Here is a 16,302-nt window from a genome sequence, read left to right as displayed (position 1 = left end):
GCGCATTATCTATCAGCGCATTATCACCGCATTATCAGCGCATTATCACTGCATTATCTATCAGCGCATTATCACCGCATTATCACCGCATTATCACCGCATTATCTATCAGCGCATTATCACCGCATTATCTATCAGCGCATTATCAGCGCATTATCGCCGCAGTATCACCGCATTATCACAGCATTATCTATCACCGCATTATCACAGCATTATCACCGCATTATCACAGCATTATCAGCGCATTATCTATCAGCGCATTATCACCGCAGTATCACAGCATTATCTATCAGCGCATTATCACCGCATTATCAGCGCATTATCACCGCATTATCTATCAGCGCATTATCAGCGCATTATCACCGCATTATCTATCAGCGCATTATCACCGCATTATCACCGCATTATCTATCAGCGCATTATCACCGCATTATCTATCAGCGCATTATCACAGCATTATCACTGCATTATCTATCAGCGCATTATCACCGCATTATCTATCAGCGCATTATCACCGCATTATCTATCAGCGCATTATCACCGCATTATCACAGCATTATCTATCAGCGCATTATCACAGCATTATCTATCAGCGCATTATCACAGCATTATCTATCAGCGCATTATCTATCAGCGCATTATCACCGCAGTATCAGCGCAGTATCACCGCATTATCTATCAGCGCATTATCACCGCATTATCAGCGCATTATCTATCAGCGCATTATCACCGCATTATCAGCGCATTATCACCGCATTATCTATCAGCGCATTATCACAGCATTATCTATCAGCGCATTATCACAGCATTATCAGCGCATTATCTATCAGCGCATTATCAGCGCATTATCTATCAGCGCATTATCACAGCATTATCTATCAGCGCATTATCTATCAGCGCATTATCACCGCAGTATCAGCGCAGTATCACCGCATTATCTATCAGCGCATTATCACCGCATTATCTATCAGCGCATTATCGCCGCAGTATCAGCGCATTATCACCGCATTATCTATCAGCGCATTATCACCGCATTATCAGCGCATTATCACCGCATTATCACCGCATTATCACCGCATTATCTATCAGCGCATTATCACCGCATTATCAGCGCATTATCACCGCATTATCTATCAGCGCATTATCACCGCATTATCAGCGCATTATCACCGCATTATCAGCGCATTATCACAGCATTATCACCGCATTATCTATCACCGCATTATCAGCGCATTATAACAGCATTATCACCGCATTATCAGCGCATTATCACCGCAGTATCACCGCATTATCACAGTAATGACCAGATCATGCTGGAATCATCAACCAAACCAGGAACGCCTCGCTGCTGCTGGAGAAGAAATAACTGGGTTTTTAATTATTGATGAGGTTCTTTCAGTTTTCAGTTAAATATATATATATAAACTAGTCAACATTTGAAGTGGATCAAAACCTTTCATCAAAGTCCTAAAACCTAAACAATACGTGTGCTTGTCTTCGGTGAACAACTTTTTGAGTTCTGTTCATTTTTATGATCCACTTCAAATATTATATGACTATCTCTCTGTCTCTATGTAAAAACATATGAGTGATGCGAGGGTCAGTGTATTAATAACCCGCACCAGACCGATGATTTCATCTAACCCGACCGCAAAGAAATTAAATATTGTTCCCGTTCCTCTTCCTGACCCGCATTTTTAAAAGCAGTAAATGCTCATCGTAGCGTCTTTGGGCCATAGACGTAGGAACTAGGCAAAAAACTAAAAACAAACAAACTTAATATATTCTAATTTTGTCAAGAATTATAAAAACTCGTCTATAAGCTCATAATTTGTTTGGGGGAGCCCCTTATTTTGGGGGGGGGGGGTTGTGCTCTTGCGCGTGCCTCGAATAAAGACTTACAACAGCTACATGCACTATTATACTTCATCGACACAAATTGATAGGTCAAACAGCAAACAAACAGCCACCTACAGAAAGCAGCGCTGCTTATTTCCCCATGAATCCACAGAAGAAGGTGTTTTGCGTCCCTACAAGCTTCCATTCATAACAAACAGCCATGTATATCGTCTCTCCACTGCTGGCTGTTCCAGTTTAACGGGAGAGAGGACTCGGAGCAAGAGGGTTAGGATCGTGACCGGCCTCTGACGAGCTGTTACCGTCTTCAGCCAGAGATGACTTTTCTTCAGCTTCTTGTGTTGTCACAGTGGGCAACACAGGTCTGACTGCAGCAGGTGAATCAGTCGTGCTATTAACGTCATCACTACACAATTTCTTAATAAAAAACCAACATTAATTAAACTGCCTTGTTTTCTTTTTGCCATGGCTATGATGCTGTAACTGCAGAATGAATTAAAGACTTTAACAGTGGCAGAACAGATCTCTCTTAACACAGACTTTAACCAGAAGTGATGGATGTGTGCTTCAAGAGTACGACAGGTGAAGTCATTATCCTGCTCTATACCTGTTTTCTTTGTTTTCTGACTAAAAGAAAAATAAATAAATATATAAAATACTAACCTATGTAAGAACAAAGACAATTAAACAGTCATGAATTACAACAGAACAAAGAAATTGACCTACAAACACTTAAAGCACTGAATAAGAAACATTATATTGTATAAAATACACTACAAATAGACTGAATAGAGTTCACTGAATAAATTCAATGTTTATCGTTATTAATTAAAGTAACCTAAAACCTGTGGGGATGATGACGCTGTGTTTATCTGATTATATGTTCGGTCCATTGGTGCTTCCACAACCATCACTAGTCAAATAAACAAGCTGTGGACTTTAATCTTTTCATCTAATTGATCAACAGTAGTGAGGGGCGTGGGGGGGCTCTACTGATGTCCATCACTGAAGCTGAACACAGCACTGTAGTGTTTTCTGCTGTGTGTGATGGTCAGGTGTGTGTGTGATGGTCAGGTGTGTGTGTGTGTGTGTGTGATGGTCAGGTGTGTGTGTGTGTGTGTGTGATGGTCAGGTGTGTGTGTGATGGTCAGGTGTGTGTGTGTGTGATGGTCAGGTGTGTGTGTGTGATGGTCAGGTGTGTGTGTGTGTGTGTGTGATGGTCAGGTGTGTGTGTGTGTGTGTGATGGTCAGGTGTGTGTGTGTGATGGTCAGGTATGTGTGTGTGTGATGGTCAGGTGTGTGTGTGTGTGTATGTGATGGTCAGGTGTGTGTGTGTGTGTATGTGTGTGTGTAATGGTCAGGTGTGTGTGTTTGTGATGGTCAGGTGTGTGTGTGTGATGGTCAGGTGTGTGTGTGTGTGTGTGTAATGGTCAGGTGTGTGTGTGTGTGTGATGGTCAGGTGTGTGTGTATGTGTGATGGTCAGGTGTGTGTATGTGTGTGTGTGATGGTCAGGTGTGTGTGTGTGTGTGTGTGATGGTCAGGTGTGTGTGTGTGTGTGTGTGATGGTCAGGTGTGTGTGTATGTGTGATGGTCAGGTGTGTGTGTGTGTGTGTGATGGTCAGGTGTGTGTGTGTGTATGATGGTCAGGTGTGTGTGTGTGTGTAATGGTCAGGTGTGTGTGTATGTGTGATGGTCAGGTGTGTGTGTATGTGTGATGGTCAGGTGTGTGTGTATGTGTGATGGTCAGGTGTGTGTGTATGTGTGATGGTCAGGTGTGTGTGTATGTGTGTGTGTGATGGTCAGGTGTGTGTGTGTGTGTGTGTATGTGTGTGTGTGTGTATGTGTGTGTGTGATGGTCAGGTGTGTGTGTATGTGTGTGTGTGATGGTCAGGTGTGTGTGTGCCTCTGTCTGTGCATCCTGTAGATGGATGTGTAATGTGCAGAGAGTCACGTAGGTGCAGGAGATGATGAGCTCATGGAGACATGAAGCTGAAAACAGCACTGTAGTGTTTTCTGCTGCATCTCACACATGACGAGAAGAGAAGAAACACACTGCATAAAGTGCAATAGAAATAACTTGACTTCCAAATATCAGTTTAATGAAGTATTACAGACACAAAGTAGATTTCTTATTATGGGATGCCTTTTCTTTTGAAGCATCAGGTGACCATAAGAAGACTCGCTCCTCTTGTGATTAAAGCACGGACCACAGATCAGCATTTACATCCCCTTTATTAAACAGATCAAGTCACGGTGTGTTTGCTTCCAGAGCTTTCTGAAGACGAACACACACCTCCTGTTCTCCCAGAGAAACCATCATCTCTGCCACACTGGGACCCTGCTGCAGACACACAGAACAGACCGTTACAGCAGACAGAGAGAGAGAGTGTGTGTGTGTGTGTGTGTGTGTGAGAGAGAGAGAGAGAGAGTGTGTGTGTGTGTGTGTGTGTGAGAGAGAGAGAGACAGAGTGTGTGTGTGTGTGTGTGAGAGAGAGAGAGAGAGTGTGTGTGTGTGTCACCTGTTGTGCACTCAGAGCGAGTCTCAGCACTCTCATCGCTCCGCTGTATTTGGTGTTCTTCAGTCTGCTGGCGATCAGCTTGAGCTCAGAGTTCAGATGCTCTGTGGACAGGAATGAGCCACTGGATGCCACCAGCCTGACCACAAACACACATTATGACACACATGAACACACTAGTAACGTGTGTGTGTGTGTGTGTGACTCACTGCATGACTGCTGCTGTGATGTCATCCACCTCAGTGCTCACTTCCTGCAGCTGCTGACGCGTGACTTTCGGCCGGATCCACAGGTATGTATGAGTGTGATCGAGTAGCTCTCGCAGCGAGCAGACGTGACCCTGAAACACACACACACACACACACACACACACACACACACACACACAGTGACAGTGAGTTCAGCCAGACACTCACTCAAACACACAAAGCTCAGTGCTGCGTTCAACACTATTGAACACAAGATTCGTTTGTATGGACTAGATCAGGAGTTCCCAAACTTTTCCATCCCACGACCCACCTAGACAAGTGTAATCTATCTCACAACCCACCAAAATATTTGAGAAAAAATAAAAACGGTTGACATTAAGTGTAATCTTACTTAAAAGTTTGTTGACAGAAATTAAGTATTTAAGAAAAATATCAATTTTATTTTAGAGTACACCTGAAAAATAGCTACTGGCAATTGTATAGTGAATTCCCACGACAAGTCAGTAGCCGTATTTTTGGACAATCCGGCCCGCCATAGCAGGCAGCAGCACACATCCATGAATGAATGTTCTGAAGTCAAGTTAACTTCAACAGATATCCCCTGTAAAGACCTTGTCTCAGAGGAGCACCAGGACAAGACCACAGGAAACAGATGATTCTTCTGCACAATCTGACTTTGCTGCAGCCTGGAATTGAACTACTGGTTTCGTCTGGTCAGAGGAGAACGGAGCACTATTTCGACACACTATTTCTCTGTGTAATACTTTAAAGTTACTTTGACACAATTTGCATTGCACTACACAAATACTGAAATGAACAAAACAAAAAGAAAGCGTGAGTGATGGCGTGGGCTTGGTTTGCTCTGCTACCTTGCGCAGCTGCAGGACTCTCTGCATGTAGTGTGGCTCCAGGACGGAGCGGTCGCTGATCCGAGAGCCGTGTGTGTGAAGAACCTGCTGACGCAGCTCATCCAGGAGCACAGCACAATGCTCCTCATCCTCGATCCTGTGCTGCAGATGAACCCTACACACACACACACACAGCTGAAACACTCCATCTCAGTATCTGTGCTGCGCTGTGATCAGCTGACCTTTATCAGGATGCACAAGAATACACTTATTTCATAGTGCAGTACAGACTCCGTTCATCTGCATGTGTGACAGCTTTAACTAAAGAACAAACCTGTTGAACTCGTCTAGTTTGTCCAGATCCAGCAGAGCAGAGTGCGTCGTGATCTTGGAAATGTTAAACTCACAAACTAATTCATCCAGACGCCGACCGATCCGATTATCTGCAGAAAAGAAAAAAACAATAACGAATGATTTTAAGTGTATAATGAATATTTACTTTCACCAAACCCAGTTGAATGCTTTGAGAATTTGAATTTGTTCAGCAAAAGGATGAATATCATATGGATCAACAGCATAAATCACAAAGGTAGGTTGAGTATCCAAAAACTATATAAAATAATTTGTGAGAAGGCATTTTGTGACAACGCATTAAGAGAAGGGGATGTTAAAATGTCTGACTGCTCAGTCACTGTTTTCTGAAGGCTGTTGTTTCTGCTGACAAAAGAATCTGTGAATGCAGATTCAGTCCTGTGATAAATGATTGCCTACGATAGTTTTCTGGCAGTATCAGAAATACAGCATGATAATTGCACAGTGTTTGCCATTACGATCCATGTTTAATGACACACCAATAAAAATGCGACATGGAATCAACATGACAAGGCGCTAAAACATAAAACTGCTTACCTCAAGCCTTCCTCTTTCACTGCTTCCACACATAAAATTTACAACTAATTTATCATTCTTTTCATGTTTACTACGAGCACATGCTGACGATGTTTTAATCTTCTATAGTAATGTGCATCATAGCATACAAGTCGATAGGTGCCATTGTCATACAGTCTACCTACATCGTACCAAAGTTTAATAGATCCATTTAGTGATCTTACAGGATAGCTAAAATCATACAGTGTTCCTCGACACACTCACCACTGAAGCCGGATCCAGCGTGAGTGACTATGTCCAGCAGGGTCTCGGGCAGCACACCCTGCTCTCTGAAGCGCTGGACGAAGATGTCTCCTTGTCTCTTGGACAGCTTAGTGCCATCGCGGTTGAGCAGCAGTGGCAGGTGTGCGTAAGCGGGTGGCGTCCAGCGCAGTGCGCGGAACAGCTGCAGGTGTTTGGAGGTGGAGATCAGCCATTCAGAGCCGCGCAGCACATGACTGATGTTCATGTGATGGTCGTCCACCACACTGGCAAGGTGATAGGTGGGGAAGCCGTCAGCCTTCAGGATGACCGGATCCCCCTCCGCTGCTGCCGGATCGTGCCGTGTCCAGCCAAAGATCAGGTCCTGGAAAACCTCTGCACCTGAGTCCAGCTTGAAGCGGATCACACACGGAGTCCCCTGAGCCAGCTTTTGCTGCACCTGCTCCGGCGGCACCTCTCGACAGCGGTTATCATACCTGCAGAGACGGAGGAGACAGGTGTGAAAGAGGAGAGATGGATGGAAGAGACAAAGGAGACGGGTGTAATGGAGAAGAGACAGAGGAGACGGGTGTGAAAGAGGAGAGACAGAGGAGACGGGTGTGATAGAGGAGAGACAGAGGAGACGGGTGTGATGGAGGAGAGACAGAGGAGACGGGTGTGATGGAGGAGAGACAGAGGAGATGGAGTGTGATGGAGGAGAGACAGAGGAGACAGGTGTGATGGAGGAGAGACAGAGGAGACGGAGTGTGATGGAGGAGAGACGGAGGAGACGGGTGTGATGGAGGAGAGACGGAGGAGACGGGTGTGATGGAGGAGAGACGGAGGAGACGGGTGTGATGGAGGAGAGACGGAGGAGACGGGTGTGATGGAGGAGAGACAGAGGAGACGGAGTGTGATGGAGGAGAGACTGAGGAGACGGAGTGTGATGGAGGAGAGACGGAGGAGACGGAGTGTGATGGAGGAGAGACGGAGGAGACGGAGTGTGGTGGAGAGAGGGAGGAGACGGAGTGTGATGGAGGTGAGACAGAGGAGACGGGTGTGATGGAGGAGAGACGGAGGAGACGGAGTGTGGTGGAGAGACGGAGGAGACGGGTGTGATGGAGGAGAGACGGAGGAGACGGGTGTGATGGAGGAGAGACAGAGGAGACGGAGTGTGATGGAGGAGAGACTGAGGAGACGGAGTGTGATGGAGGAGAGACAGAGGAGACGGAGTGTGATGGAGGAGAGACGGAGGAGACGGGTGTGATGGAGGAGAGACGGAGGAGACGGAGTGTGATGGAGGAGAGACAGAGGAGACGGGTGTGATGGAGGAGAGACGGAGGAGACGGAGTGTGATGGAGGAGAGACTGAGGAGACGGAGTGTGATGGAGGAGAGACGGAGGAGACGGGTGTGATGGAGGAGAGACGGAGGAGACGGAGTGTGATGGAGGAGAGACAGAGGAGACGGGTGTGATGGAGGAGAGACGGAGGAGACGGAGTGTGATGGAGGAGAGACGGAGGAGACGGAGTGTGATGAGGAGAGACGGAGGAGACGGGTGTGATGGAGGAGAGACGGAGGAGGCGGAGTGTGATGGAGGAGAGACAAAGGAGACTGGTGTGATGGAGGAGAGACAGAGGAGACGGAGTGTGATGGAGGAGAGACAGGGGAGACGGGTGTGATGGAGGAGAGACAGAGGAGACGGGTGTGATGGAGGAGAAACAGAGGAGACGGGTGTGATGGAGGAGAAACAGAGGAGACGGAGTGTGATGGAGGAGAGACAGAGGAGACGGAGTGTGATGGAGGAGAGACAGAGGAGACGGGTGTGATGGAGGAGAAACAGAGGAGACGGAGTGTGATGGAGGAGAGACAGAGGAGACGGAGTGTGATGGAGGAGAGACAGAGGAGACGGGTGTGATGAAGGAGAGACGAAGGAGACGGAGTGTGATGGAGGAGAGACGGAGGAGACGGAGTGTGATGGAGGAGAGACTGAGGAGACGGAGTGTGATGGAGGAGAGACGGAGGAGACGGAGTGTGATGGAGAGACAGAAGAGATGGGTGTGATGGAGGAGAGACAGAGGAGACGGGTGTGATGGAGGAGAGACAGAGGAGACGGAGTGTGATGGAGAGACAGAGGAGACGGGTGTGATGAAGGAGAGACAGAGGAGACGGAGTGTGATGGAGGAGAGACGGTGTGATGGAGGAGAGACGGAGGAGACGGGTGTGATGGAGGAGAGACGGAGGAGACGGAGTGTGATGGAGGAGAGACGGAGGAGACGAAGTGTGATGGAGAGACAGAGGAGATGGGTGTGATGGAGGAGAGACAGAGGAGACGGGTGTGATGGAGGAGAGACAGAGGAGACGGAGTGTGATGGAGAGACAGAGGAGACGGGTGTGATGAAGGAGAGACAGAGGAGACGGAGTGTGATGGAGGAGAGACGGTGTGATGGAGGAGAGACGGAGGAGACGGGTGTGATGGAGGAGAGACGGAGGAGACGGAGTGTGATGGAGGAGAGACTGAGGACACGGAGTGTGATGGAGGAGAGACGGAGGAGACGGAGTGTGATGGAGGAGAGACTGAGGAGACGGAGTGTGATGGAGGAGAGACGGAGGAGACGGAGTGTGATGGAGGAGAGACGGAGGAGACGAAGTGTGATGGAGGAGAGACGGAGGAGACGGGTGTGATGGAGGAGAGACGGAGGAGACGGAGTGTGATGGAGGAGAGACTGAGGAGACGGAGTGTGATGGAGGAGAGATGGAGGAGACGGAGTGTGATGGAGGAGAGACAGAGGAGACGGGTGTGATGGAGGAGAGACAGAGGAGACGGAGTGTGATGGAGGAGAGACTGAGGAGACGGAGTGTGATGGAGGAGAGACGGAGGAGACGGAGTGTGATGGAGGAGAGACGGAGGAGACGAAGTGTGATGGAGGAGAGACAGAGGAGATGGGTGTGATGGAGGAGAGACAGAGGAGACGGAGTGTGATGGAGGAGAGACAGAGGAGACAGGTGTGATGGAGGAGAGACGGAGGAGACGGTGTGATGGAGGAGAGACTGAGGAGACGGAGTGTGATGGAGGAGAGACGGAGGAGACGGTGTGATGGAGGAGAGACTGAGGAGACGGAGTGTGATGGAGGAGAGACGGAGGAGACGGGTGTGATGGAGGAGAGACGGAGGAGACAGTGGTGTGATGGTTAACAAATGATCTGCTCTTATCATCTGATCGTGGGTGTATCTCTCTATTAGTTTTATTGGATCTTAGTGCTGCGTTTGACACAATTGACCACAACATTCTTTTGCATAGACTTGAACACTTTGTTGGCATTAATGGAAGTGCATTAGCGTGGTTTAAATCTTACTTATATGACCGCCATCAGTTCGTAGCAGTGAATGAAGAGGTATCATATCGATCACAAGTACAGTATGGAGTACCTCAAGGCTCAGTACTAGGGCCGCTACTCTTCACGCTTTATATGTTATCTTTGGGATATATCATCACTAAAACGCTGTCGCAGCAGCGCTAGGGACAGTTCGGAATAAATATACCATCGCTCAGCCTTTTCAAACTTCTTTTTGCCCCCAAACGAATAACAAAAACGAACTTTGTTTGAAGTATATTGGGCCTTTAGCCCCTCCCTGGCGGCAGTGTGTTTACCGCGGCACCTGTCCGCTGCGCTGGGCGTCTCTCTTCAGCAGATCCAGCCTCTGATTGGAGCAGAAGCAGTAGTAGGCGTGTCCCGTCTGCAGGAGAGTAGATGCCGCCTGTGAGTAGAGCTGCAGTCGCTCGGACTGAACATACGGCCCATAATCCCCTCCTCTGCGGCAGCTTTCGTCCGGCGGGATGCCTGCAACACAAACAGAAGACAGAAAGAGCTGTACTGCCAAGTACGTTTGCAAATACAAGGAACATGTTTTAATGTCACCAGCTTCCAGTACACAGAGACAACTATAACACACAGATAGTAAGAATAAGATGCGAATAAAATACACAAGCATCAAGGTTTCTCATACACTGATTTATTTGTGGCGGCCCGTCATAATTTCAGAACTGACCGCCGCAAATATCTACCGCCATCAGCTCCAGCATCTCATGAGAGCGACATTAGCACTATTTAGCAACATTCAGACTCTATCAACTTTTTTCCATAAAAGGTACATACTGACAAACCTACAGATTTTTTTGGACAAAGCTATGGTTCAAGTTTCAGACTGTGTCAGTGCTGCCCAGTGAGTGAGAGCGCGGTCTTCCCCTGCACAGAGTCGTCAGTAAATGAGTATAACACAGTATTTCCAAGCATCTGTCACGGTTAATGTGCACAGAGTTTGTTACTCAGACGCAGGCATGTGTGACATCATATACCTAGGGAAAATAAATACAATTTAAATTAACGTCTTCAATGCACTTTGAATGGAACATGAGTGTTTGCCTCGAACTGGAGTCATGGAGGATTATCCTGATGTCCACTTCACAGGGCTCTTACGTTCAAACAGAACAAACATCTGAAGCAATAAGAGAGATATACTAAATGGGCAGAGCAGGGGTCACGAGGACTGAGATTGAGAAAGAAGAAGATCCGAGGAGCGAACACAAGAGCTGACGTCATAAATGTGTTAATGTGACATCATCTGCTGAAGTACACAGTACAGACTCAATGACGGCTGAGTAGAACTGTTTCAGCAGCTTCTGTGGCAGGTTAAACTTCCTCAGATAAACCTTCCCACTTCAGGTCCTGAGAGATAGTGGTTCCCAGGAATCTGAATGACTCCACTGCAGTCACAGTGCTGTTCATGATGGTGAGTGGGGGGAGTGCAGGGGGGTTTCTCCTGAAGTCCACCATCATCTCCACTGTTTTGAGTGTGTACATCGGGACAGCACCTTTCACTGATATAGAAACACGTCCCGTCGCCACACAATTTCCCTGCAGATTCTGCGTCGCTCGGACCGGACCCAACAGGAAGCTCTTTAGCTTTTAGAAGTGTATACATATAAGAAAGAACAGTTCATTTAACAGAAGTGCACCACATAAGAAGGACAGAAATGAAGAGCTCCGTCTCTCAGTGAGCACACACACACCTGCCCACTCCAGCATGTCCTCTATATCGTCTGTGGCTCCGGGGACCAGCCGGCTCCGGTCCGTGTCCTCCAGACGCAGGAGGAAGGCCCCGCCACGCTGCCTGCTGAACAAGTAGTTATAGAGCGCTGTGCGCAGACCGCCGAGATGCAGAAACCCTGAGCAGCACACACAACACATCACCCGGTCACAATCAAGAGCACTGCTCTCACACACACAGTTCATCAACACAGTCGTTTTGCTTGTTTACCATAATTACACACTTTTGATTCTGTGAACCAGAAATATTACAGCAACATCAGAGCGCTGGTGTCTTAACTCTTAATCACACATCACTTTAATATTAATATTAATCTGAAGCCAGGATGATTCTGAAGGAAAACTCATATCTGACACACAGATAGACCACATGCTCTTATTTCAGGGATGTTTCTTATTTTACGGATATTTCAGCAAACACTTTGCTTTGTACATTCAGTTTAAAAACATTAAGTTAAATTTAAAGAAATCAGTATTATAGTAATTAAATATTCATTTAGTCATCACCAAAACTCATTCTGTCTTGTTGTAGATCATAAGTCTGAAATCAGCTTCATGAGGTGTCTTCGGTCAGAAACACTGTGAAGTCATGGCCTGATCTTCAGCGTCGTGCACTCAATCGATTAATTATTAATTATTCTGTGCTTGTCATGCACATTTAGTGATTAAATCTGGTTCTGTGATCAGCAGTAAATCTCCATCAGCTGCTCTCAGGTGGAGCAGCGTTCACTACAAGCTACTGTATGCAAAATCACATTCATGATCACAGATGATATAATTGTAGGGTTATAAAATCGATGATATCATAGGAGACAATGACAGCTGTTTGTGTACCTTCTCCGTGAACTACGGCTCTGTAGTAAATACTGCTCCATCTGAGAGCAGGTGGAAATACCACATTAATAACATGTTTTAAATTACAAACCAGATTCCAAAAAGTTGGGACACTGTACAAATTGTGAATAAAAACAGAATGCGATGATGTGCAAGTTTCCCATTTCAATATTTTATTCAGAAGACAACATAGATGACATATCAAATGTTTAAACTGAGAATATGTATTTTAAGGGAAAAATAAGTTGATTTCATGGCATCAACACATCTCAGAAAAGTTGGGACAAGGCCATGTTTCCCACTGTGTGGCTTCTCCTCTTTTTATAACAGTCTGCAAACGTCTGGGGACTGAGGAGACAAGTTGCTCATGTTTAGGAATAGGAATGCTGTCCCATTCTTGTCTAATACAGGCTTCTAGTTTCTCAACTGTCTTAGGTCTTCTTTGTCACATCTTCCTCTTTATGATGCACCAAATGTTTTCTATGGGTGAAAGATCTGGACTGCAGGCTGGTCATTTCAGTACCCGGATCCTTCTTCTACGCAGCCATGATGTTGTAATTGATGCAGTATGTGGTCTGACATTGTCATGTTGGAAAGTGCAAGGTCTTCCCTGAAAGAGACACGTCTGGATGGGAGCATATGTTGTTCTAGAACTTGGATATATCTTTCAGCATTGATGGTGCCTTTCCAGATGTGTAAGCTGCCCATGCCACACACACTCATGCAACCCCATACCATCAGAGATGCAGGCTTCTGAACTGAGCAACGATAACAACTTGGGTTGTCCTTGTCCTCTTTAGTCCGGATGACATGGCGTCCTAGTTTCCCAAAAAGAACTTCAAATTTTGATTCGTCTGACCAAAGAACAGTTTTCCACTTTGCCACAGTCCATTTTAAATGAGCGTTGGCCCAGAGAAAACGCCTGCGCTTCTGGATCATGTTTAGATATGGCTTCTTTTTTGACCTATAAATCCTGTATGGTTTCCAGCCTTGAGCCTTACGCACAGAGATTGTTCCCGCTTCTCTGAATCTTTGGATGATATTATGCACTGTAGATGATGATAACTTCAAACTCTTTTCAATTTTTCTCTGAGAAACTCCTTTCTGATATTGCTCCACTGTTTTTCACCACAGCATTGGGGGAATTGATGATCCTCTGCCCATCTTGACTTCTGAGAGACACTGAGAGGCTCTTTTTATTCCCAATCATGTTCCCAATTGACCTAATAAGTTGCAAATTGGTCCTCCAGCTGTTCCTTATATGTACATTTAACTTTTCCGTACCTGTCCCAACTTTTTTGGAATGTGTAGCTCTCATGAAATCCAAAATTAGCCAATATTTGGCATGACATTTCAAAATGTCTTACTTTCAACATTTAATATGTTATCTTTATTCTATTGTGAATAAAATAAGTTTATGAGTTTTGTAAATTATTCCATTTCTTTTTTACTCACAGTTTGTACAGTGTCCCAACATTTTTGGGATCAGGCTTGTAGTTCATGGCGTCAGTCGAGTGTATGAAGTAAAGCCTTCTGTGAGATGATGTGGCTTCTTACACGGAATAATTAAGGCACAAAATATATCATTGTATTCTAAGCAGTGATAAAAAAAAGTCTATGTCGGTTAACATTGCATTATAGATATACTTTATTATGCTGAAAGTTATAATAGTAATAACTCAGGTAAGCCATATTGTAATCGTGGTGTGTTTATTAGTCATGTAATCAATGAAAGCTGTTAAATCTTCTGTTTCTTCAGGGATGGCCTGGGTTTCTTCTGCAGGGTGTAGTTTGAGTTTCTCAGCTCTTCAGATGGAGATTCACTGACAGATACTCACGACTATCAGCTTCTGATTAATTGTGCCTCTACCTCTTAACATCAGTCTGTCAAGCATTATATAATATTTATATTTTTCTAATAATTCAACAGCATGGAGTCAATTATTCCGCTTATACTACGGTTACCACACCTCAAATCATCGATCAGAAGATATATTTAAAGGGATTCATCACTATATAAAACCACCAGGGCAGCGCTGAACTGTAATGCGGTCAGGAGAGCCCAGAAAATAATTAACACCTCAGAACGTTCCTCAGCCAATCAGATTCAAGCATTCAACGGCCTCGTAGTATAAAATATGATAATCAAGTATTATTTAATGATAGAACTTTAGTAATTACAATTAAAACTTGATAACCATGTTTGAATGCATATTAATCATTTTAACTGAGTGTTTTAACTGGACTTGTGGTGGTGCTTTTTGTCATTCAGTGTTTCTGTAAAAAAAAAAAAAAAAAAAAACCAATAGGGAAGAAATTAACAAAAATACCTCTAACAGGATCAGGTGTGGTAGATTAGTGTTGAGCTGTGAGTCTGAGAGCAGCGGCGGCTCTGATTGGTCAGACCACCTGTCAATCAAGCTCCCTGCTAACGGTCAATCAATTAAACATAGACATTATAAGCATAATTTGTATGTTTTTAGTTATCTTTGCCCCATCACGTCTCTAAGCCGCTCGCAGCCCAAAACTAAACGTTTAATCGACTGCGTCTCTCATCTACTGAACATCTTTCAGCACAACATCGGTCCTTCTTTATATAAAGAGCTAATAACAACCATAGACTGCGCTTTCTCTTCTGTCCTCAGACTGAGCTCCTGAAGTCATCTTCTCTGTGTTAGGACTGCTGTCTGGAGCTGTGAGCCTCTCATCACAGGTTTCTTCTTAGCTCATATCAAAGGTATGATATTTCAGATGCAAAAACATTTAATTGTTTGATCAAAATGATTGCCAGTCTCCCCTAACTCTATGCCTCTGGGTAAAATAATATACATATTAAAACACAAAATGAGCAGCTCAAGACGCCGAGCAGGGATTTTGTGGTGTTTACACTCTGCTTGTTTGTGCTGTTTGAAGGCTTCTGAACTCTCCTGCTGTAGAGCTGTTATTGACCGCCAGAGGGCGGAGAAGAGCGCTGTGGCAGAATCTGCGCAGCACCGAAGCAGCTTCGGAAGCCTCGTTCGGCACATCTACCATCATATTAGACATATCAGATATTAGATATGATATATGTTACCTGTGGGACTCGGAGCGAAGCGGACGCGTGGCGCGGGCGTGGGGTGTCTCGTGCACACGCCTCTGCGCGCCCCGGGTCTCCTCCAGCACACCTTCCTCAAAACACAAAACATCTCCAGCGTCCATGAACCCGCGACTTCCGGAGAACCGCCGCGGCACTTCCTGTTTCACAATGCAAAACAAAAGTCTCTACTTCCACACGCTCGATCAGAGAAAGCTCTCTTCTTCTAACTTTTTATGGCGGATGGCAAACCAACTTTGGGTGCATTTACCGCCACTGACTGGACTGGAGTGTGAAGCACTGATAGGCAGATGCCAAAAAAATAAAATATATATATTAAATTCTATTAATTTTTCCTATTTCTTTAATGTATTTTATAATAGCACCATATATTCTTCTTTGTTATGCGTTTTCGTTCAAAAGACATCATATTAAATGATTCAACACCCATGTTTTTAACTTCATTAATGAGTTTTAACCTTTCTTTTCCATATTTTTTACATTTCATTAATACATGTTCTATAGTTTCGGGCTGATTACAATAAATACATTTACCTGATTCATGTTTTCCTATTTTAAACAATGAAAGATTTAATCTAGTATGCCCTATTCGGATGCATGAAATAATTGTATCTTCTTTCCTGTTCTTAAAAACATTTCTTCCATTTACTTTCTGTTGAATATTATACACAAACCTGCCATTGTTATCACAGTTCCATTCCTCTTGCCA

The 16,302-nt window shown here is 45.2% G+C and overlaps 1 protein-coding gene across 2 annotated transcripts; it reads right to left on the bottom strand.

Annotated features, from left to right (window-relative positions):
• Nucleotides 1-3,935: 3,935 nt before the first annotated feature.
• On the bottom strand, nucleotides 3,936-15,739 carry ears2 (glutamyl-tRNA synthetase 2, mitochondrial). 2 transcript variants are annotated; one of them, XM_059547538.1, is made up of 9 exons: nucleotides 15,573-15,739; nucleotides 11,629-11,784; nucleotides 10,210-10,399; nucleotides 6,584-7,056; nucleotides 5,766-5,874; nucleotides 5,453-5,606; nucleotides 4,584-4,714; nucleotides 4,378-4,513; nucleotides 3,936-4,196 (listed from the first exon to the last, which is right to left on the bottom strand). In XM_059547538.1, exons 1-9 carry the CDS (start codon nucleotides 15,682-15,684, stop codon nucleotides 4,107-4,109), a joined length of 1,551 nt encoding a protein of 516 aa, XP_059403521.1. In that variant the 5' UTR covers nucleotides 15,685-15,739; the 3' UTR covers nucleotides 3,936-4,106. The 2 variants fall into 2 exon arrangements, with proteins under 2 accessions (XP_059403521.1, XP_059403519.1); XM_059547536.1 differs by having other exon boundaries at nucleotides 3,936-4,199; nucleotides 15,573-15,738.
• Nucleotides 15,740-16,302: the final 563 nt, after the last annotated feature.

This window comes from Carassius carassius, unplaced genomic scaffold (genome assembly GCF_963082965.1).
Source record: "Carassius carassius unplaced genomic scaffold, fCarCar2.1 SCAFFOLD_84, whole genome shotgun sequence".
Lineage (NCBI taxonomy): Eukaryota > Metazoa > Chordata > Actinopteri > Cypriniformes > Cyprinidae > Carassius > Carassius carassius.
This window is presented reverse-complemented; position numbering and strand designations above follow the sequence as displayed.